Raw genomic sequence first — 23,054 nt, forward strand, 5'->3', positions numbered from 1 at the left:
ACTAAAGACCCTCACAAAAGATCCCAGCCCCTAAGGCACAACCCCCATGGAGACACACCTGATAAAAACCCAGTCACCTCCAGGGACAGACACATGGAAGCATAGTCAGAAATCCAAATGGAAAATCCCCAGGCCAGAGAGCTTAGCACCCTCCCCCATTCCAGGCTCAAACTCAGCCTTGCCCCACCCCCAAGTGGCCCAGCTCAGCTGCCAGTCCTGGGAGAAACACTGGCCTCAGAGAATAGCTGGGAGACTGACAGTGGGGTACCCTTCTTCTCCTCTCCCCACCATCCTCCCCTCCACACTGTCCCCATCCTCCTCCTGACCTGCATTGCTTGGAGCAGAGCTGCTACCTTCCTTGGCACATCCGCATCCTCACACACGCACTCCTTGACACAGCAGCCAGCCACGCAAGCACACTGATCCCAGAGGCATGCTCAGGCACAGATCTGCATATACCGCTCCCCGTTGTTCTAGTTGCACACACACACACACACACACACACACACACCAACAATGACACCAACACACTGACCACCATCACAGGCACACGCAAGCACAGAAACTGTAGTCTCCAGCACCCAGGGGTTCCATCTTTCATTCCTTTTCTTTCCAAACTGTGCCTCTCTGTGCCACAGGACCCCCCTTCTCCCTATGCAGGTGGCAGGGCAAAGTTGAGAGGCCCTTACCTCCCAGGAAGATCAAGAGCTGAGGCCAAAGACAGGAGTCTGTGTGTGTATGTTTGTGTGCTATTGCCCTTGCCCTATCCTTGTGCCATGTTATCGCTGTCCCTGGAGCTTGCCCCCGCCACTCCCCGCCCCCTCCACACACACCAGCATCCAGCTCCAGCCGTGTCGCCTTCTCAGCCCATCCAGCAGCAAACATCTCACAGGAGGGAGGAAGGCACTCTGAGCAGAATGATTGTATTTGGGGTTCACCACCCTCACAGCCCCTCGAAGACAGGTCCAGAGAAAGCCAAACTTCTGGGTCAGCTTCTGGGCATTTCTAGAGGATCAGAAAGCCCCCCGGTTGACAGAAGTACCTGAGAACTGAGGAGAGGAAGGGGAGGACGGGGTGTGAGGCTGGCAGCTGCCCCTCCACGGGCCCTGCCTCCCCACCTCTCAACCTGCAGCCACCCAGCCTCCCTGTGGCCCAGAGCACCTGGCATTTTCAGTACCCTGCCATACCTTTTGGGGGTGGCATTTTGCAGTCTGTCCCTTAGAGTGCCTGACAAGGATCAGGTAGAGAAAAATGTCTGTGGCCCTGCTTCTCACCCTCCTGCCCCCCACCCTCTCCACTCCAGGCTCATGGGGCCCTCCCCCTGCAGCTCTGGCTAACCTTGTGGTGGGAGGATCCACACGCTGGTGGTGGCAGTGTGTGTGGTGCTGACATTTGTGGACACAGGGTTGAGACCGGTGGCAGCCGAGCTTTGAAATTTCTGTCGGTACCTTCTCCGGCTACACTTGAACATCCTGGGAAACCGGGGCCGGGGCCAGCCCATGCCTGGCCTGCGGTAAGGGAAACTCAGGCCCCGGGGCCTGGGGGCCCGTGCCAGCTGAGAAGGCCCCATGGGTGCAGGGAGCTTCTGAGAGGTGTCTGAGAGGTGGGTGCCACTGCCCAGGGCAACTGGAGCCTCTATGACATAGGGCGTCTTCCAGAGGATGATGCTGTTTGTAGCAGCATCATCTGACTGTCCACCCCTCCCTCCCCTCAGTAGGTCTGCCTCTCCCACAGTCCTGCCCATCAGGGCCAGGACAATATCATCTCTGAGGGGGGTGGGTGGAAATCAGCCCTCACTTTCTTTAAAGATTTATTTATTTATTTGGAAATCAGATTTACAAAGAGATAGAGAGGGAAAGATCTTCCATCTGTCAGTCTACTTCCTAAATGGTTGCAACAGCCAAAACTGAGTTGATCTAAAGCCAGGAGCTTCTTCCAGCTCTCCCATGTAGGTACACGGTCCCAGGGACTTGAGCCATTTTCTGCTGCTTTCCCAGGCCATAAGTAGGAAAATGGATTAGAAGCGGAGCATCCAGGGCATGAACTGGCTCCCATATGAGATACTAACGCCATAGGGTGGAGGAGTGGGCTGTTGAGCAACAGTGCTAACACCCTAGCTCCTCGCTTTCTTACTCATCCACAGTAACAATAGTAACAGTGTTTACTGAGCACTGACTTTGTGCTGGCTACTGCTGAACACTTTGTACACCTTATCACACCCAATCTCACAATCGACCTGCTGGGAAAACCCCTAATATCCCCATTTCTACACAGCCAAGTTTCATCATCCCCAGTGATTATGTTCTCTAAGGCCATCATAAGCACCAAATGAACAAACACAGAGCCACTACTCTTAGTGAGAAAAAAAAAACAATTAACAAATATAGTTAGGTTCCTGTGGCAATTCAGTCACCACTCTTGGTTACCCGATCCATACACACCCTGGTTTTATGTGTGCAGAGGCATCATATTGTTAAGTCTCTGAGACTGAACTCATCCCCAATAGCACTTAACTAGTGCCTGAATAAAATTTATGTGACACACGTGTTTCCTTTGTCAAGTACGTCACAGCCCTGGGGTGTGGACAGACACCAGATGATGAGTCAGAATCATAACCGGGAAGCCATTTAAGACAGCAAAATCACCAAAAAAGACCACCCAATGTGTGACAGAATGTGGCACATAGTCTGGCAAGAGAACAGTAGTTTACCCTAAGAAAGCTTGAACAGAAAGGCAGGAAGTGCTGTTGTGTGTGGAACTGTGTGGTGTATGTTGGTGCAAGGGGTGAGGGGGAGTCAACTTTTTCACCCCTGTGGATGAATGACTGAAAACTGCCATCAACATGCATGTGGGTGTTATTCAGGTGAATGCAAATAAGGAATCCACTGGAAACTGTAAAGGGAGGCTCCATAAGGTGGAGTCAGACAATCAGAGCCAGGCAGGGGTTCAAATCCATGATGACCAAGGCCCAAAGCCCAGAGCTTTCAACTCTTGCTATTCTGCACTTGTTCATTCCTTCATTCAGGAAATGTTAACAATTTCACGTGTGCTGGGCACTAGGGACATAGATGACTGTGACCTGGGTCCCAATTCTTCCTGAAATAAGAGAGAAAACCAAAAGGTGGGAATCCTGGCTTTGTCTCCTCTCTGGTAGGAGGGAAGAGAGAGCTTTGCGTGGTAGGACACTGAGCGGTGAGATTTTGGACTTGCTACTTCACATCCACACCTCAGCCCCCTCTCTTTTTCCCTCTTGTACCCCCTCCAATCTTAATCTTGGTTCTGATGGTCTATCTGCTCTTGCAGGAGTCAGTAAGGATGTTATAAGGCCCTTGGTACCACCCTCGCTGGCCTCACCCTCTCCACATACACATTTTAATCTCAACTGTCACTCTGGTCTTAGAAAGATTATGACCTTGTACCCATCCACCTTTAGCCACCATACCCATAAACCTGCCTGCCCCTCCTCACCCTCAAGCCCCAGACCAAAGCCTCCTTAGCTCCTTGTTAGGGAGCCAGCCCCACCTGCTTCCTTATATAGTAGTGACAGTGTGCTTAGTGGTTAAGACCTGGTCTCTGGTACCAGACTGACTAGCATTCAATCCTGACTTGAACACTTAAGATGCTGTGTGATTACAGTGAATACTTAACCTTTCTGTGCCTCCAGTTCCGCATGTTTGAAATGGAATAAAAGAAATGTACCTGTCAGAATTGTTGTGAAAGAGGAAAAAAAATAATATACATATTCAACATGATTTGAAATATAATTGTAGTCTAATATTATTAATTCTCTCAGGCTTCTTCAGCCTCCTCACAAACAAAACAAATTTAAAAATCCAGTTGGTTGAGACTGACCTTGTGGCTTAGTAGGAAAATGTTCTCACCTGTTAAGCAGGTATCTTATATGAATGCTGGTTCTAGTCCCAGCTGCTTCATTTCCAATCCTGCTTCTTGCTAATGCAGAAAATGCAGTAGATGATGATCCAAATACTTGAGCCTTGGCCACCCACAGAGCAAAACTGATTGTTCTGGCCACTTGTAGAATGAACCAGCAGATGGAAGATCCTCCTCTGATTTTCAAATAAATAAATAAATAAGTAAATAAATAAATAAATCTTTAGAAGAAAGAAACCCAGGGGCCTGGCACAATAGTTCAATGGCTAAACCCTTACCTTGCAAGCACCAGGAATCGTTATGGGCACCAGTTCATGTCTGGGTGCTCCACTTCTGACCCAGTTCCCTGCTTGTGGCCTGGGAAAGCAGTAAAGGATGGCCCAAAGCCTTGGGAAACCAGTCCCTTTGTGAGCGACCCAGGATGTATTCCTGGTTCCCGGTTTCAGACTAACTGAGCTCTGGATGTTGCAGCTATTTGGGGAGTGAACCAGCAGATGGAAGATCTTTTCCTCTGGGTCTCCTACTCTCTATAAATCTTATCTGTCCTTCCAACAAAAAATATTAAAAATATTTTTATTTTTATTTTTATTAAATAAATTAAAAATATTAAATTAAAAATATTTTTAAGGGCCCGGCGGCATGGCCTAGCGGCTAAAGTCCTCGCCTTGAACGCCCCGGGATCCCATATGGGCGCTGGTTCTAATCCCAGCAGCTCCACTTCCCATCCAGCTCCCTGCTTGTGGCCTGGGAAAGCAGTCAAGGACGGCCCAAAGCACTGGGACTCTGCACCTGTATGGGAGACCTGGAGGAGGTTCCAGGTTCCCGGCTTTGGATTGGCGCGCACGGGCCTGTTGCGGCTCACTTGGGGAGTGAATCATCGGATGGAAGATCTTCCTCTCTGTCTCTCCTCCTCTGTGTATATCTGGCTGTAATAAAATGAATAAATCTTTAAAATATACATATATATATATATTTTAAACATTTTTTTCAAAATTGATATCAGTGGGAAAACCTTGGAGGAAGATAGTTGGGCCTGGCATGATGGCTCAATGGCTAAATCCTTGCCTTGCATGCACTGGGATCCCATATGGGTGCTGGTTCATGTCCTGGCTGCTCCACTTCCCATATAGCTCCCTGCTTGTGGTCTGCCAAGGAAAGCATTCGAGGACAACCCAAAGCTTTGGAACCCTACACTCATGTGGGAGACCCAGAAGAAGCTCCTGGCTCCTGACTTTGGATTGGCTCAGCTCTGGCCATTGCGGCCACTTGGGGAGTGAATCAACAGACGGAAGATTTTCCTCTCTGTCTCTCTTTTTCTGTGAATATGACTTTCCAATCATTATCATCATCATCTTTAAAAAAAGATATTCCCTCTTTTTTAAAAAAAGGTTTTATTTTATTTTTATTGGAAAGACAGATTTACAGAGAGGAGGAGAGACAGAGAGGAAAATCTTCCGTCTGTTGATTCACTCCCCAAGTGGCCGCAATGGCCAGAGCTGAGCTGATCCGGAGGAAGCAGCCAGGAGCTTCTTCTGGATCTCTGGCGCAGGCCATCCTCAACTTCTTTCCCAAGACACAAGCAGGGAGCTGGATGGGAAGTGCAGCCGCTGGGTCACATACTGGCATCTATATGGGATCCCAGCACATGCAAGGCGAGAACTTTAGCCACTAGGCTGCTGCACAGGACCCTAAAAAGCAATATCTTATTTCTTTTTAAATGCTCATTCCTCTGATAACACACCGTAACTATTCTGTTTTAAAGAATTCACTTCTTTCATCTCCCATCCTCTGGCTGAGATGCTCTCTTCTCTGGCCTCTACCTGTCCTCATCCTCTTGCACCCCAAAGCAGCCCCATAACCATTCTGCTTTACAGATGGCTAAGGACAGAGCCAGGATTCAAGCACGTGACCAGAGTGACTTGAAATCTGACACTTTCCAGCATCCGTTTGCCTCAAGTGGTGGAGTGGAAACCGGCCCCAGCAGTCCTGTAAAGGTAGTGACCCCTTTGTGCGACCATGATGCCACCTGGTGGTTGGAAACAAAGGGGTATTCACAGGGAGCTCAGGAAAGACTGCAGAGAGGATAAAGAGAAAAAGCAAGAGGAGAGGAGAGGAAACATGGTGAGGAAAACAATGGGGAGTTTGATGTTCATGGGAAAGAAGGGGACCAGAACATCTTCCACTAAGAGAAGCTATCAGAACTCAATGATTTCCTTCAAATCGTGTGTGTATGTGTGTGTGTGTGCATGTGTGTGCCCATGTGGATTCATGAGCACTAGCAGGTGTGCATGTATGCATCTGTGTGTGCACTGTGGGAACACATGGTGCTTCCTGGACAGCCATGGTAACACGGCAGGTGCGCCAGTATGCAGATGCGGGGAAGGAAGCTAGTGTGCACCTGAGGGCAGCACACGGAAGTCCTGGGGACACTTCTCCAGTCCTCAGACTTCATAAAATTAGTAGGGGCGTTACCTTGGCAGGTGCAGCAGGTGTTGCCAGTATGGCCGGAGGCTGTTGCGGTTGTGGGGCTCAATCTCCAGGCAGCAGGGGGCAGCAGGGGTAAGGAAAGGCTGACCTGCCACGGGTGGGGCCATTGGGCGGGCAGCAGGCAGAAGGCGGCCTTTAAAGCACCTGCCCCACTCGCCGGTGAGCAGTGGTGTGTGAGAGCAGCCAGGACCTCTACCTGCCACTCAGGGGCAGCCCCTGGAGCCAGCTGTGCGGGTCTTACTGAAGCCTCTGCAGATCGTCTCTCAAAATTCACTGCTGAAAGCCCAGAACAGGTGCTGCATAGGATAAAGGATCCTCTGAAGGGAGCCCCACCTGGAAACAGGTTTTGGGGAACTGGAAAGGTGGTGGTGGTGGGGAGTCCTGGAAGAATTTGGAGGATGGACCCCCCCCAGATACACAGGTGCCGGGAAAGGGCCCAGAGTGACTAGCAGTGTAACTTGGGCTTTGGGGAGGGGGGAGGTGGAAGCACCTGGGTTGCTGAGACCTCTGGGTATTAGGTATTGGTAGAGGGTTTAGGTAGTGGAGAGGAGTAGGGATGTTGCGATGGCAACTAGGGACCACCCCAGGGTGTCAGAGTCCAGATGTAGGATGCAGCAGGGTCTTGTGGGATGTGGGTCCAGGATGCCAGAATCGGGGTGTGCCGGGTACAAGAAGCTAAGGCTAGTCCCAAAGAAGCGAGGGGGAGAACAGTGATGGCAGGGCCCTGCCTCACATGCTGTCTGCTTCACAGGAGCCACCATGAAGTGCTTCAGCTTCATTAAAACCATCATGATCATCTTCAACTTGCTCATCTTTGTAAGTACACAGGAGCTGCTCACAATGGGAGCAGAGCCTGGGAGATGGGACAGAACCCTACAAGCTTCCTTCTTTAGAGTGAGATGCAAAGTGCACCCCAATGCCAAATCCTAGTGCCTGGAGCAGCAGGCTGCCACTCAAGGCTGCAAGTGTAAGGAAGGTGGGTAGAAGAGCTCTGGGCACCACCCCCTCCCCCCCCCACCACCAGTGAGTGTCAGCTCAGGCTTAGGGCAGGACAGGGGCTGCTAACAGTGAGTCTCCCTTTTGCACAGGCGAGTCTCCCTTTGGCCAGAGAAGGCCCAGAACTTGCCTAGGTTCCCTGAGGGCAGGAAATCCAGCGGCTTCTGTGGGAGGGGCATCTGAGAAGGCCCACATCCCATCGGAGCAAGGGGTCTGCTTCAAGCAGCGTTTATTTGCTCAACAAACATTCCTGGGCTAAGACATGGGGATGCTAGGGTAGCAGATGAGCAACCCCTTTCTCTGCCAGTCAGCCAGGCAAAGGACAAGACAATCTGACTGAATGTCCAGATTTAGCTCAGATGTGAAGGGAGCCCAGAGGAGGGACTTGAACTCCACCTAGTTGGAGCCTACTTCCTGGAGGAAATAGCTGAAGCCAAGAATTTGCACTGGGTGGGGGAGTTGTAAAACATGCAAAAATGCCCCAGGGTAATGAAACCTGATCCTGTTCCGAAAACCAGGAACAGATTGTATAGGGCATGTTGGAGAAGCTGAGCAATGAGGCGTAACCCCTGGAGATGGTGGCAGAGATAAGGAGAAGTGGACCAAGTGGACAAGCCAAAGCCCTGGGACAGTGGCTGAGGGACAACAGAAAGCGGTCTTGGAGATAATATTCAGATTTCTGGCATGAACAATATGAGGGGATAGGAAGGGGATATATGAGCCTCCTGGAGACACAGCTCATATCAAACCCAGCCAGGGTTGTTGGAAAGTTGGGCCTCTTCAGATGGTCCACAAAGCCAGGGAGTGGACAGATGCATTTGCTCAGGGAAAGTGAACTCTAGGAAATAACCATCATCGGCGATAAGCAGAGAAATAGTCACCATGAAAGAGGCAGAAGAGGAAAAGCAAGAAGGAAGGGAAAACGAGAGTGAGAGCAGAGAGGAGGAGAAGGATAAGGCCTGTGAAATGTCCCCTACCCGCAGCCTGGGATGTCACTGAGAGCCAGGAGCTGTGAAATGTCCCCTACCCGCAGCCTGGGATGTCACCGAGAGCCAGGAGCCACGTGAGAGTGGCTCGAGGGGTGAGAGGTGGAGAAAGTAGAGATGAAGTATGCATCGGTTTGGAGAAAGTGGGCTGAGGGTGGTGCACCTGGTTTTAAGGTGACCTGTGCTTTGAGCTCTGTTTGGCTGCTGGGAACTGGTTTTCAATCCTGTATGTGATTCCAGGGATTTGGAGAGCAGGGCAAGTGGCCCGAGGGAGTTAAAGGCAAATCCAGCTTGGTTTCTGTCCTCTGTTGTTCAGGTTTGGCCAGGTTGGAGCTGAGCAGGCTTTAGGCTCCTTGAAATCTGACCCTGTGGGCGACAAGCCCAGCGTTTTTTCCTTTGAGCAAATACGCCTCAGCCTCAGCTTCACCCTCACCGCTGCATACAGTCAGGACGTGCCACCTAACTCCTCGTTCCAGCCTCAGTTTCCAGAGCTGCAAACTGGGAACAGGACACCATCAGGCTGACCCATCCAGCAAAACCTGGGGTTAGCAAGGTGCTGCTCTGAGAGCCATGGGAACTGGGCAGGGACCTCCTCAGTCCTGGCCTCTTAGCACCTGGGGCGAGGCAGAAACTGTGATGAGAGTAGTTCTGGCTGTACTCGCGTTCTAGTGCCTCAGCTCCCACTTGTGAGGCAAGGAGGCGAGATGAGGAGCTGCCTGGCTTCTAATCCCCCAGGGTAGTTAAGGAAATGGGACCTCAGGGTGGGTGAAGCTTGAAGGTGTAAACTTCAGCCCCGCCTCTGTTACTATGGTGACTGTAGAGCCTGCTGCTACCACCCTGTCTCCACCTATCAGAAAGAGGTGTTCCAGGCAAACATAGCCCAGGAAGCCAAAGGAGCCTTCTGTGACTCCCTAACTCGGCTGCGGGTCCGCAGCAACCCCTGATCACACTTATATCTGGGCTGAGGTGTGCCGCCTGAGCCTGGCTGCAGGGTCCCAGCTCCAACATTGCTGACTCATTCCAGCGGATGAGCTTTCAGACTCCACGGGCACTTAAGGGGCAAGTTGTCTCAGTTCCCACCCTCCTGGCGCAGCTCTGTGGGAAGAAGTGACTTGCTAACCCTGTTTCAAGGCTTCCCCAAACACTCTGTCTCCAGATATGTGGTGCCACCCTGCTAGCTGTGGGCATCTGGGTGTCTGTCGACGGGGGGTCCTTCCTGAAGATCTTCGGGTCGCTGTCGAACGATTTCGCGCAGTTGGTCAACGTGGGCTACTTCCTCATCGCAGCCGGCGCTGTGCTGCTTGTCCTTGGTTTCCTGGGCTGCTACGGTGCTCATAAGGAGAGCAGGTGTGCTCTCATGATGGTATGTCAGATCCAGCTCCACAGACCCACAACCTAGGGGCTCCTCACCCTGGGGACACCCAACCTTCAGGGATCTCACCAAAGGGCGGACCCCCCCCCAACCTAATGTTGATGGGGATGGGTAAGGGCAAGAAGGTCCTGGGGAACTGTCCCTAAAACTCAGACTCCTGTTGTACACTCAGTTCTTCATCATCCTGCTTGTCATCTTCATTGCTGAGATTGCAGCTGCTGTGGTCGTCTTGGTATACACTAATTTGGTGAGGCACTGGGATGGGGCCAGGGAAGATAGTGGAAGGCCCTGGAAGTGGGCTCTGGCCTGCAGAAGGCCACCTTCTGCACCAGTCCCTAAACACTGGCCTGCCCCCTTTTCCCCACAGGCTGACAAATTCCTGTCAACAGCGGTAGTGCCTGCCATCCAGGCAGACTATGGCTCCAAGTCGGACTTCACCCAAGTGTGGAACAGTACCATGAAAGGGGTAAGGCAGGTTGAAGGAACATTTTGGGGGGTGGACAGAAAGAAGCAAGGCCCTACTGACCTTTCTTAACCTTGTCTCCAGCTCAAGTGTTGTGGCTTCAACAACTACACGGATTTCAGCAACTCACCCTACTTTAAAACATATAATGTGTATCCCCGATTCTGCTGCTTCAACAAGAGTAATGGCACAGTGGACACACCTTGCACTGAAGAGAAGGCAGAGAAACTGGATGTACAGGTGTGGGCTGCTGTGGGAAGCTACTTGAACAGCTCCTATGTGGCAGGTGGGGATGGGAGGTAGGGCAGCTGCCAACTGCAAATGCCCTCTCTTCTCCCTCAAGGGCTGCTTCAAACAACTTCTGGATGAGATCCAAACCAATTCAGTTGCTGTGGGAGGTGTGGCAATCGGAATTGCAGCCCTGGAGGTAAGTGGCTGAGGTGGCTCAGTGTCACCAGCGGGTCTGGACTGCTAGACCCACAGTTGAGGTCTCTCTAGGGTAGGCCAACTTCCAGCAGCACTTCTTGTAGAATGGTTGAGAGGCAGGGGACCAATGCTGCCAGATCCCAGTCACATGCCCTCATTTCTCTGTGCTCTTTCCCCACCAGCTGGCTGCCATGATTGTGTCCCTGTATCTGTACTCCAATATAAACTAAAGCCTGCTCTACTTCCGCCACTGCTGTGCCATGGAGAACACAAAAAGAGGCATCCTGACCCTGCCAAGCGACTGTCATCAGGGTGCAAACAGAATCTTGTGGAGCCACTCGGCCTGGCCTGGAATGGGCCTGCCCTTGCTGCTTTGGGCTTGGAGCTAAATAAGGCCCATCCCTTCTAGGCTCAACCTGACTCTTCCCTCCCTAGGCGGGGTTAGGCCTAGGTGTTCCAGGCCATCGAAGGCAGCCAGTTCTTCCCCTTCCCCGTCCTTTGGCCAAGGAGGGCTCTTGGTGATCCTGGTGCTGTGCTGGGGGATGAAAGGAAGGCACCTGGTGGCTGGGGCATTTTGCCAATCAGCAGAGCTATGGGACGGATGTGGAGAAGACTCTTCAGAACTCATAAACCCACTAAACCCTTCGCTTTTGTACTCTTCACTTTTGTCCTCCTTGGGGGCAGTGGCCCAACTGTGCCTTGTCCTAGCCTCAGCTTCTGTGGAGTTGGCCACTCAGAGATCTCCCTCAACCCCCAGAAAGACAGCAGAAGAGCATGGAGTGTGGGTGCTTATTTCTTGTCTTCATTCAGGTCCCAAGCCTGGGAGGGTGCCTGGAAGGGACAGCCACAAGGGCACTGAAGGAGTTGGGGCTGGGCCAGGCTGCTTCCTCACAATGTGAGGACTTTGGCCTGAAAACCGCCCCCTCCTGGGACAGGGCACTGAACTGGAAAGCTATGAAAATAACTTGCTTGTGCCTGAGTCAGGGAGTGGTAGCCTGAATTAATAGCTGGGCAATAGCAAAAGATCTCTCCTTGGACTTGAGGGAGCCCTCCAGGAGTACCCATCCAGGAGCCGGCCTGCCTACTCAGCTGCCCCCCAAATATCTCTGCTGTGGGGCTCTCAGGTAGACTCTCTGGTACTGTCCTGCTTGACCCCCTCCAGACCTGACCTCTCACTAGTGCATATATATATATATATATGTATGCATGTATGAGTGTGAGAGAGGGAGGGAGTGACAGAGAGCACCCATCCATGGTTCATTCCCCAAATACCTGCAAGCACTGGAATGGGGCTGGGCTGAGCTGAAGCCCACAGTGGGGAACCACTCCAGGTTTCCCACCACTGACCCTAACAGGAAATGAGCCTAAGCAGCAGGAACCAGGACTCAAATCCAGCCACAGGCATTTTAGCTTCTAGGCAAAATGTTCCCTCCCTAAACAATTCTAATCATACCCAAGGTTAGGGGGCTTAGAAAGGCCAAGCAGGCTCCAGGCCCATAGCCCTTAGGGCAGACTTTGGAACCCCAGTGCTTTATGGGTCCTGATGGAGACAAGGAGAAGGTGGGCTCCTGGTCAAAACGTCTCTGCAAGCTAGGAGTGATAGCAGTCAGGAGGAAACCATGGCAATAAGACACACTGTGTGTTAATAAGCAAAGCCCAGGCTGACAAACCAACACCTGTCTCTCCACCCAACCCCTTCCTTCTTCTTGGGCTTTCCCAGGACTGCTCAGAACCACCACCCCCTTGCCAGGTCCCACAGCAACCTACCTACCTAGTCACACCGCCCAAGAGCCAGTCTCTAAGGCCTACCAGGGTGCTAGCCCAAGTCACAGAAGTTAGCCCATCCCAACCTTTGCCACCAGCCAGTACCCCACACTCCCCTAAGCAACTGTGTGGAAGCTACAGGATATTTGTTTGCTCAGGGCGGGTCTCCACTTCATAGCCTAATTGCTCTGCACCTGGCTGCCCAATGCCACCTTGAACACTCTCCCCAGCACTAGCAAACACTGAAGGTGGCAGGTGGTGGTGAATGTGCACACTGAACATTGCCTATGCCATTGTTTTTTTTTTTTTTTTAAGATTTATTTTATTTTTATTTCAAAGTCAGATGATATACTGAGAGGAGGAGAGATAGAGAGGAAGTGGAGCTGCCGGGATTAGAACCAGCAGCCATATGGGATCAAGGTGAGCACCTTAGCCACTAGGCCACGCTGCCAAGCCCGCCTATGCCATTGTAAAGCTGGGCATTGGGCACCAGGACAGGTGGCAGGGGCAGGGAGCAGCTAGGAGAGCGGGAGTCCCTGTGCCCCAGCCAAGGCTCCCATACACTGAGAAAGGCAGTGGTCTTCGGTTTCTCCACTTCCATAGATCCCTCTGACATGGGTCACTGTGCACGTGAGCCGCCTCTGGACAACCGGGACCCTCCTGTCCAATGAGTGGCTGCCTGTGTGAGAATCTGCTAGGGAAAAAAATGCCCCATTCTTCAGAAAAATGCCCAGATAGGGAGCTTTCTGTACCCAGAGCCTGACTAGTCACAGCCATAGCTCCTGGGTGATGTCCATGTGCTCCCGTCTCATCTACTTCCTTGCCACCCACTTCTGCCTTGCCTCTCACCCACTCCCTCCCCAGCATCCAAGCCCAATCTTTTTTTTTGTTTGTTTGCTTTGTTTTCTCCAGCTGCAGTTATGGGCACAGGTGCCCAGGCTAGACAGGCACCAGCCTGATGGCTAAACAGAAGGGAAGGGGTGTGGCATGGCTGCTCCAGGCTCAGCCACAGCAAGGCAGGACTAAAACCAGGTTCTCTGGGAGGGAGGAGCCTGGGAAAACCCAGATACTTGGTATTTGGGCATCCCCTGGTGGCCAACTGGCCAGCCCAAGTGGAAGACAAGTCTTGCAGAAAGGACAGTAAGAAAAGCTCACTGTCCAGAGATTACACTCTACTCTCCCTCCCTTACCGCATGTCACATGCATGTGCATACACACAACCACAAGACACGAGGCCTGCTCAAGTTTTCTCTTTTTTTAATCAATGACCGCCTTTATCCAGCTTTGGAAATCTGGACAAAGAGGAGGCTGAGAGGAGGCCTGGTCCAGTGTCTGAGGGTCTCTGAGTGAATCAGTCCATGTCAGCCTGTGGGTCCCAGCCACACATGTCCGTGGGTTGGACCCAGCAGTTTCCTGAGTAAGAGCCAGCACCACCCTGCAGGGTAGGGCACCGGCCCAGGAAGGGATCAAAGCCCTCCAGGTCCCGCCTATCTCCAGGGCCTGCAGGACGGTCAATAAATAGGTTAGATTCTGAGCCAGGCCTGGGGAGAGGGCACTCCAAGGGCAGGAGCAGCTGTCCGGGATCCCAGAGCCTCCCAGGCACTCTCCTGGCCTTCTCCAACAAGGAAGCAAATAAATAGACCTCCAACTCAGCAATGGGTGTCGGAGCAGGAGAACCCTCTCCTCGGGGTTAGTAGTGAAGTCTCTTGTTAAAAACAAACCAGCCCTGGCCCCTACCAGCCTCTATAAAATCCTACAGGATGGGGTGAAGGGCTAGCCTGCCTGGGGGGTACATAGTACCCAGCCCCGTAGGGTCCTAGTCAAGGGGTGTGTCTCATGTTTGTTCTGCGGCTCCTGGGGCTGCCTCCTCCTTTGGGGGTGGCTCCAGGAAAATGGGGGTGACCGATGGTGGTTTCTTCACTCTGGGTACAAAGATAAGAATTATACACAGGGAAGAGGTCATTAGTCAGCCCCCTCCAATCCCATGAGGCACCTCCCCTACCATTTCCCAGGAAAGAAGAGTCACTCACGAGTAGGGAGAGGCCGGGACCCCCACCACCAGAAAGTGGTTCTTCTTGCGAAACAATCTCCACAGACCCCGGTGGTTGCCACGCACATCTAGGTCCCAGATATGGAGGCACTGGGTCGGGCAGGGTGAGGGAGACACTGGTTAGAGAGCCAGGGTGAGGAGCTAAGAGCCCAGCAGCTGCTTTCATTTGCAAAAGAAGGTGTTGCCTTTTGGGATACAGATGTGCATGGGGGTGTTGCAAGAGGGTTCTGGGATATAGATGTGGACAGATTGGGGGGTTGCAAGAGGGATTCTGTGGGTACAAAGAGAAGATTCTGAGGCTGAGGTTTCCAGAACAAAGGCGCCCCCTATCTGGGGGCCGAGTATGTGGGGGAATAGGGAAGCATGGGGTGGGCATGGAGTTGTGGCACCTTGGCAAGCTGGGTCCAGGTAGTGAAGTCATCGTCCTTCTCCATTCGGATGAAGGCCACATAGGTGTGACCCTCCGTGTCAGGCAGGAAAGAATCTTCACACGGATTCTTGCTGTGGTCCAGAACCTCAGCCTCACTGCAAGCGAGGACAAGTCCAACTTCAAGGGTTCGTTCCCTGGGTGCTTGCTGGTAGGCTCTGAGATCACTAAGTGGACAATCTAATTTCTGAACCAGAGGACCCTCAACTTTGATCTCACGAACTCCAGAGCCAAGAGGACCTCACCTCCCCTCAACCTGACTCGCCAACCCTGGCTACACAGCCCAATCACCCCAAGCCATACCTGAGCAGCCTGTGGATCTCCACTTCATAAGCCTCCTTCTTGAGACTGAAGGGGAGGGAGACACGGGTCAGGTACAGGGCAAACCCCCAGGTCCCAGGGCTAGCACTGGGAAATCAAAAGGTCTTGGGAATGGCAGGATGGGGGTAGACACACAGGCCCAGAGTTGGACAGGGTGGCTCCTTAGACCTTCAGAAACCCCCCTCTTCGCTCTGCTGCCAGCTCCCACCTGTCCACGTTCTTCAGCTGGACACCTGGAACGGTGTTAAACTTGTGCTTCTTGAAGTAGGCCTCCTAGAGTGGGTGTGAGGGTGTGGATCAAGACTTCACAGCATCAAGCTCACACTGGCAGGCCCACCCACCCACTGAGGCAGCACTGGGTCTGGAAGGGGCCCTATCATTTCCTCCCACCTTCCCATTTCTCTCTGAGGCATCCTCGCTATGCTCGTGCCAGCGTGCACCATGGCTGAGAGCTGGTGTCCACATGGGTGGCTCATGCCACTGACCCATAGCTATCGCTGTTCCCAGTGGTTCTCTCTTGGCCCACTGCACTTTCTAAGCCACAGGAGCTAGAAATGGGTTCCGGCGCACAAAGCGCCGTGGTACATGAACTGAGACGACCCGAGGGAAGTGCTTCACCCTCTCTTCCACCCTCCTCACCCCCCGCACCCACCACCAGAATGGGGCTGTTTCATTTGCTCTGGCTTCCAAGAGGTTCCAACAGGAGCTGTCTATTCTTTTGGGGCTGGGGCAATCTCAAGTCCGCTCCATCGTTGCTATCACCGGGAAAGGGCCTCTGGACAAAGCCAGGTGGAATGTGGGAGCCTGGGACTCTCTCTGCTCACGCCAGGCTGAGGCCTAAGCCCAGCCCTTGCAAGGACAAGAGAGGGCAGAGCCTGCAGGCTTGGACTGGTACCAGGAACACCCTCTCCACACCCACAGTCTAGGGCTAAGAATAGCAGTAATAAAAATAATGCCAGCTAACCCTTATAGAATGCTCACAGTTCAAGGCGCCTCATACACATCCACTCATATAAGCTTCCCAAGAAGCTGGGTAGCACTTCAACCTTCATGTTGCAGATAAGGAAACTGAGGCAAAAATGGGATGGGAATTTCCCCAGGGTGACCTGGCCAGGAGGCAGAGTTGGGACTGTTCCAGGGCACCTGTGTCAGGCTCTGGCCCCACCCCTCACCTCCCACTCACGTGGAAGTAGCCATTCATGTTGAGGCCAACGATGCCAAAGTGATAGGATCGGGAAACATCGGGGATGACACATTCCCGGCCCCGGCGCTGCTCAGGCATCCGCATCCACATGTCCCAGTCCCAGAGCTGAGGCCATGGAAGGTCACGAAGGTGAAGACACTGGGAGTAGGCCCGGGGAGAGGCAGGCATCCCTTCCCACTCCCCACCCTGCTGGGTACCTTCTCTGGTGTGGGCCACTTGGGCTCCAGCTCCTCCTTGTACAAGGATTTCCGGAGCACCCAGCCCAGGCCAGGCATGGTCTCCACGCGGTACAGGAGCGCCGGGTCTTCAGCTGTGTGTTCATACCCCTGGGGTCCAGAGGGCCCAGAGTGGGAGACATTGGCTTGGGGCCTCTGCTACAAACTCCCCTGCTAACTCCTGGCCACCCAGCCTACCTGGTCATTCCAGGCAGAGATGCAGTACAGGCTCTCATCCTCCTCCAGCAGGTGGATGGACTGGCTCAGGAAACTGGGGAAGGCGGGGACCAAGAGTTCACACCAGGCAAGTCCAAACTCAAGACACACGGGCCGGGTGGGCAGAGCTGGGAGTCACGGGTTACACCTCCTGTCCTTGAACCCCTCCCATCTCCATTCAAACCTCCTGCCTCCTACTGGACACCTGCCAGCTCACCTCCTCACCTCTACTCAACCTTCTCCCCCGAACCCTCCCATCTGAGCTCATTTCCTCCAGAAACTTTTCCAAGACACTTTTACTGCCTTCTTCCACAGAGACCCGGCTAAGCCAGATTACAGGCAGGAGCTGCAGGCAGGTTACAGGAGCTGCAGTGGGAGGGCCACCCCCTAGCCCTTCACCTGAAAAAATCCACAGCAATGTCCAGGTCCTCTTCCAGAACTACAGCAAACTTGGCCTCCTGCATGGGGAGAGGATATCAGATCCCAAGGAGGGGGCCCCTCAACCCTCTCATGGCCTCCACGCCACTTCACAGGTCACACCACCCCCATTTTCCAGGTTGGAAGGATGAGGCCAGGAGGGGAAGAACTTCCTAGATAACAGGCCCTGAACTTAGGACCACCACACTTTCCTTCCCAAGACTGAGAGTCATCCCCCAGAGCACTCACCGGAAACAGGTTGAAAGTGGCAGTGAGGCTGGCCTTGTAGTGCTGGGTGGGGAGTGGGAAGAGGCAGGTGAGTTTGGGGCAGGGCAGAGTAGGGGCGAGAGTGGGGGCTGGGTGGGTGCCACTTCCGCCTCTGCCCAGGCAGTACCTGAGACACACGGGCGTTCTTGATGCTGATGGGAGTGTGCTGGATGCCCCGTAGGCCAAACAATGCCACCACATCCATGGGTTCCTGGGGATATGGTAGGGTGGGCATGGTCACTCATCACCCAGCAAGACCTCTTTGGCCCCGCCCACCACAGCCCTGTGCTGAGCTGTGTGCTTGGCTGGTCCTTGGGCAATCGCTGCTGCTCAGCGACGGCAATCCCCATGCTCTGCTTAGCCCGGGCCCCCAGCCTCACTCACCTCATAGTAGCCATCGATGAACACTGTGATCATCTGTGGGGACACTCCCTGGGCTGACAGCAGGGAGCGCAGCATCCTAGGGAGCCCGGGGAGGTGTTAGGACCTCTCCATGCCCCCAGCTCAGGGCTGCCCCCACGCTCACCCACACAGATTGATGGGCCTTCCTGCCTACCACAAGGGCTCCTCCTGCGTACGAGCACCCTCCCATACTGTGCTGGCTGCAGCCCACCCTTAGACTTACCTGTACAGGTAATTGGGTCGGTTTCCTGCAATGACAGCCACCGGCACGTTGAGGACCTTGTTGTCCGGGAGCTGTGGGAGATACAGCTTTTAGCTTTTGTCTTCTCACCCCTTCAAACTGGGGGCCCCATCTGAGGAAAAGGTGGAAAAGGTTCTAGGGCAATGAGTAAGGCAGAGCTCTTCTCTGGGCTACCCAAAGGGCCAGCGGCCCCTTCCCCACCTGCCTGGATCTCTCCTAAGGCCCCTTGCTGAGCTAGGATGGAGTCCAAGGCCTCACCCACCGGGTCGGGGCTGAACTCGATGGGGGTGGGGTCCTTGCAGCTGCACACGCTCCCGTAGCCTTCAACTTTGCTGCAGAAGCGCCGGCGGCGGCGGTTCAACTCTGTGTCTGCCCAGTGACACTCTGCTTCTGAGATAGGAAAGGGCATGAAGCCAGAGTGGTTTGGAAGAGCCCCAGGTACTCACTCAGGAGGATCAAGTTGCATACAGAAGATGCAGGTGCCACTGCCCCAGGGCCCAGCCCCCACTGACCCCACCTTCGGCCGAGCTCAGTGGCACGTCTGTCTTCAGCAGGACTGGGTCCCCCCAAGAGGAGAGGGCAGGTGACTTTGAGTGCTTCTCCCCAAGAACTGGACCTGGCAAGGGAGAAGGATGAGGACTCATGGAGGCCCAGATGCCAGGTTTGCAGCTTCTCCCCAGCTCTCACCTGCTGGCATCCTACCCACAGTCCCTGGCTCTTGTCGGCCACCCTCTGCCCCAGGTCCTGGCCTTCCGCTCTTCCCAGGAACCTCCATACAACCCATGGAGTGGGCAGCCCATGGTGCCGGCACCTCCTTTTCGTCCCACGAAGGCCCAAGTGTCTCTCCAGCCCAGAGCAGGGCCAGCCTGGCTACCCAGGCTCCTCAGCAGAGCTTTGGCTGTGTCCTTGAGGTGGAAGGAGCCCTCATCCTGGGGGACCAGAGAAGGGTAGTCAGCTCAACCTGAAGGGGTCCGGGAGACCAGACCTCAGCAACCCCAGCGACGTGTCAAGCACAATGGAAAACCTTTCAATGAGTTCTTGAAACAATTGCAACAACCCATGACGGTTACTCTGTTTCATGTAAAGAAGCTCAAGTCATCCGGCTGGCTGCTCAACTCCACCAGCTCTCCGTCCACAGATCCTCTCCTTTCCCTTTCAAACCTGTCTGCACCACTCTGCTCCCCTTGCTTTATTTTGTTCTTCATGTCAACTATAATTTCCTGCCCTCACACATTTATTTACTTGGCTGTTCTTTTGCCGGACTTGTGCTGCTGGGATATAAGCTCTAAGTTCTAGCCAGACTCGGTCTTGCTTCTCATTGTATCTGCTGTGCCCAGAGCAGTGCCCAGTACACAGCAGGTGCTCAATAATTACTTGCTGAATTAAAAAAAAACTGATAACTTTGGGACTGGAGCCCAAGTCACCTTCCTCCACAGGTTTTCCCCATCAGCCCATGTTTGGGGTGGAAAATTCAGGGCTGGAGCAGGGTTGGACCTGAGAGGCAAGAGGGGTGTGTAGAAAGGTAGCGGGCCAGGGCCAGCCACTGACCTTGACGGTGCAGATGAGTACTCGGCCGGGTGCCACCATGTTGAGGAACAACACCATGGCCTCGTCCTCATGAGGCGAGTACGTGTCGAACACACGCTTTGCCATCACATGGCCCTGGTGGGAGACACACTTCACCAAGTCTGTTCCCAGGAGAGCCTAGCTCCAGTTCCCTGGGTTCCCTTCTCCCCCCATGCCCAGAACCTCACCGTGGCCTGGTTGAGGACGATGACATGGATGCCCCTGCCTTGCTCCCGGGCCTCATCCTCCAGCACCTACCCAGTGGCAGACACAAAGCCAGGCTAGTGAGGCTGGCATCACAGGTGTCTCTGTCTTACAGATGCTTACAAGAGCAGCTGCAGGAAACCTCCCAGCCTGCCTCTGGCCACCCAGCACTACATTGTCAGAAAAGATCAGACCTTTGTGCAGCCCTCCTCTCCCCTGCCTTGCTCACTGCCACGGCTCAGAGCTCTGCACTGTCTCTGTCCCATCCTGGAGCTATTGCTGCCCCATCTACTCCCCCACATCAGACACTGCCCTGCAAAGGAGGACCAGGCCTGACAACTTCCAGGTCCATCCCCAGTGCCCATTTCACAGCAGGAGACCCAAGAGCGGGGAGCAGGCAGTGGCTATGGAAGAAACCAGTCCCAAAGATCACCGCCTGCTCCGACTACCATCCCATCTGTGATCCCAGCTCACACCCTTCTCGGTAATCACTGGTCCCAGACTACAGGCACACAACCGAGGACTTTAAGCTCAGCCTGCTGGAAACTGGCAGAGCAGCCCTTCATACCAGGTGGTGGGCCCTTCAGCTAACCCCAAGCAGAATGGAGGAGCTGAACCAGGCCGTGGTCCTCTCACCGTGGTGCCATCCACAGCCACATATACTTTGCTGCGACTGGAGTATACCTCCACATCCAGGACCCGCCGGGGGCTGCTGCCGTGGCGCCGGGGGGACTCCAGGCGGCCCGCACTCTCATCTGTGGGGTGCGATGGACACAGAGCTGGTCAGTCTCCCCAGCAGCCAAACCCTGTGGGAGCTGCCTGCTCCTGGAGCCCTGAGACCCTTCCACCCTGCAGTCAGCACCACTGCCCCCACTCTCAGTCTGGCCCCACCGTAGTCTTGCTCTGGCTCTAGGTCTTCATTGGCTTCGCTGATGGCTCGCCGAGTGTCCAGGATCAGTTTGATGTTGACAATGACAGTCACCAGGAGGAAGAGCACAGCCCCTGTCTGGGGGGACGAGGCAGGTGTGAGTAGGTGGAGCCATCCACAGTATCCCAGACCTCCTTCCTGCTCCACTGAGGGCACAGGAAGAAGCCAGCACCTGTCTCTGCCTTGGTCGGTCTAACTCTACTTCCCAGACCACAGCCCACTTTCACAGCCTCCTCCTCCAGGAAGCCTCCCCTGAACTGCCCCCTCCATCAGGGCCCTCCCTACCCAGAGGTCCTGGGGTTTTCCATCCGAGGTCTTGATTTCCTTGGTTCCCTCCACAGTTAGCGCCTAGAGAGGGGTCCCCAGGCCAGAGAACCAAGCTGGGGAGCCTAAGATGTGGGTCCTAGCCCTAAGAGCCGCACAGGTGTGTGTGTGTAAGGGGCCACACCTTTCCAGTCACACCTCATAGTTCTGCTGTCGGATACCTAAGAGTATTCTTGGGTTCCAATTCCAGAACTCTGGGTCCAAATCACTACCTGGTAGAGACACAACACACAGAGGTGTCCCTGCCTCTCCTTTGTAGCTGGTTGGGGCCAAGACAGGTCCTGACAGCCAGGGCTCGGGTTGGGGAGGAAAGCCGGGAGGGAGCTCCAGCCATACCTGACAGAACCTGCGCAGGGCCCGCTGGTTTGTCAGTTTATACTTCCAGGTAAGGTACCAGCTCCGCTTCTTCCGAGCCCCAAAGGGCTTGACCAGTGGGTTGGGCTTCCAGTCATCCATGACGGAGAAGGGGGTCACCACTGCCCTGGCCAGCCCATGACTTCAGCAATCTGAAGGGACCAGAAGTCACACAGGTGTATGTGACACTCTCTGAGGGGGGATGCCCCCCTTTGCCCCGGGGGCAGGGCAAGTTGCATGCATGCTGTGTGACCTGGGGAAAGTGGCTCAACTTCTCTGAGCCTGGCAGGGAAACCCTCAGACAGCTTGGAGCACCTGGCAATTCTCTGGGACTGGGGAAACTATGAGAGCAGCTCAGGCCGCTAGGGAGCCGTGGCCCGATCATCAGCTCCAAAGGTTCAAGAGCCCCTACAAGGACCAAGTCCCATGCCTTTCCTATCCAGGAGTAGGCCGAGCACAGCGACCTCCCCCGCCCATTGCAAGGGGTCCATCCTCACTCCAGCCCATCTGGCTCCGCTTCTCCACCGAGACTCGGACTCGGGGCCACCCGAGGGCTCAAGGGCCCTGCCTCGGCTTCGCCACCCGTCCCAGACACCCCCACGCCCCGGCCAGGAGGCACTCACAGCTCAGGGGCCCAGGGCCCCACTCGGGCCCCTCTCGGGCCCGCACTGCTCGCCCCGGCGCGCCGCGGCCTCCGCCTCCTCCATGCCGCTCGCGGCCCCGCCCCGGCCCGCCCCCCCGCTTCCGCCGCCGCGGCCGCCGCGGGGTGAGAGGGCGGAGGGCGGCGCTTAGGGCAGCGGCGGCCCGGGGCGGCCGGCGTGCGGGCCGGGGACCGGACCCTGCGGCGCGGTGCTGCAGGGTCGGCGGGTCGGAGGGTCGGGGTGCTGAGGCCGGAGCAGCCGGCTCTCCAGCTCCGCCCATGGCGGATCTGACTCCAGCCGGGGCCCGAGAACACCTTGGAGCGGTGGGCGGCAGGCCAGGGTCAGGGACTCCTGGGCGCCTGTCCCCACCTCATCACCCTCCTGGGCCAGGCTGTCATCCCAGCCCTGGAACACCGGCACACCGCCTCCGGAGTGCGAAGGGAGGCTAAAACGAGGTTCTGCCATTGTCCTGGGCATTTTACTGTTGCGATAGATCTCATTTAATCCCACTGTTCATAAGGTAGGCAGTGCTAATATCAGTACCGTGAAGAGGTCGGACGTTCCAAAACTAGGCCGGCTGGCGGTCACTTCATACTTTACTGAATTGCTGAGTTAGAACAGAACTCTCGCAATATGGAGGAGGGCAGGGTTTGGGTACCTGGCTAACCAATCCCTAGGTGATGAAAATGCTTGTTGGGAGTGGCTGTTCATGTTACAAGGGACGCTTCACTGTTTACTGAAGACCAGAGTTGAAGGGGGACAAAAGAAGCCAGAAAACCAACGAAGTTGTTGCCATCCCTGCCCTGCGCAACCCACCACACAATGGTGACATGGTCCTGCCTTAGGAATTGATGTATTGAGCCTGGCACAACAGTTCAGTGGCTAAATCCTA

At 54.5% G+C, this 23,054-nt stretch overlaps 3 protein-coding genes across 5 annotated transcripts; 1 reads left to right on the top strand and 2 right to left on the bottom strand.

The window, feature by feature from the left end:
* Positions 1–909: 909 nt before the first annotated feature.
* P3R3URF (PIK3R3 upstream open reading frame) lies at positions 910–1,621 on the bottom strand. The gene is made up of 2 exons (XM_036494501.2): positions 1,339–1,621; positions 910–1,049 (listed from the first exon to the last, which is right to left on the bottom strand). The coding sequence occupies exons 1-2, from the start codon at positions 1,568–1,570 to the stop codon at positions 1,006–1,008; spliced, it is 276 nt and encodes a 91-aa protein (XP_036350394.2). The 5' UTR covers positions 1,571–1,621; the 3' UTR covers positions 910–1,005.
* Positions 1,622–6,510: 4,889 nt separating this feature from the next.
* TSPAN1 (tetraspanin 1) lies at positions 6,511–11,266 on the top strand. 2 transcript variants are annotated; one of them, XM_058680708.1, is made up of 7 exons: positions 6,511–6,721; positions 7,130–7,194; positions 9,517–9,723; positions 9,905–10,198; positions 10,280–10,435; positions 10,539–10,622; positions 10,804–11,266. In XM_058680708.1, the coding sequence occupies exons 2-7, from the start codon at positions 7,138–7,140 to the stop codon at positions 10,849–10,851; spliced, it is 846 nt and encodes a 281-aa protein (XP_058536691.1). In that variant the 5' UTR covers positions 6,511–6,721; positions 7,130–7,137; the 3' UTR covers positions 10,852–11,266. The 2 variants fall into 2 exon arrangements, with proteins under 2 accessions (XP_058536691.1, XP_058536687.1); XM_058680704.1 differs by having other exon boundaries at positions 6,514–6,671.
* A 2,361-nt stretch (positions 11,267–13,627) lies between these two features.
* Positions 13,628–22,670, bottom strand: POMGNT1 (protein O-linked mannose N-acetylglucosaminyltransferase 1 (beta 1,2-)). Of its 2 annotated transcripts, XM_058680716.1 has the most exons (22): positions 22,145–22,670; positions 21,504–21,673; positions 20,807–20,921; positions 20,552–20,670; positions 19,900–19,965; positions 19,694–19,807; positions 18,957–19,074; positions 18,663–18,761; positions 18,408–18,535; positions 18,128–18,198; positions 17,887–17,962; positions 17,630–17,713; positions 17,485–17,526; positions 17,218–17,276; positions 16,801–16,873; positions 16,585–16,713; positions 16,367–16,492; positions 15,392–15,456; positions 15,166–15,210; positions 14,825–14,960; positions 14,416–14,525; positions 13,628–14,307 (listed from the first exon to the last, which is right to left on the bottom strand). In XM_058680716.1, the coding sequence occupies exons 2-22, from the start codon at positions 21,621–21,623 to the stop codon at positions 14,220–14,222; spliced, it is 1,983 nt and encodes a 660-aa protein (XP_058536699.1). In that variant the 5' UTR covers positions 21,624–21,673; positions 22,145–22,670; the 3' UTR covers positions 13,628–14,219. The 2 variants fall into 2 exon arrangements, with proteins under 2 accessions (XP_058536699.1, XP_058536706.1); XM_058680723.1 differs by lacking the exons at positions 21,504–21,673; positions 22,145–22,670 and adding an exon at positions 21,129–21,150.
* Positions 22,671–23,054: the final 384 nt, after the last annotated feature.

Source organism: Ochotona princeps, chromosome 2 (genome assembly GCF_030435755.1).
Source record: "Ochotona princeps isolate mOchPri1 chromosome 2, mOchPri1.hap1, whole genome shotgun sequence".
Classification (NCBI taxonomy): Eukaryota; Metazoa; Chordata; class Mammalia; order Lagomorpha; family Ochotonidae; genus Ochotona; species Ochotona princeps.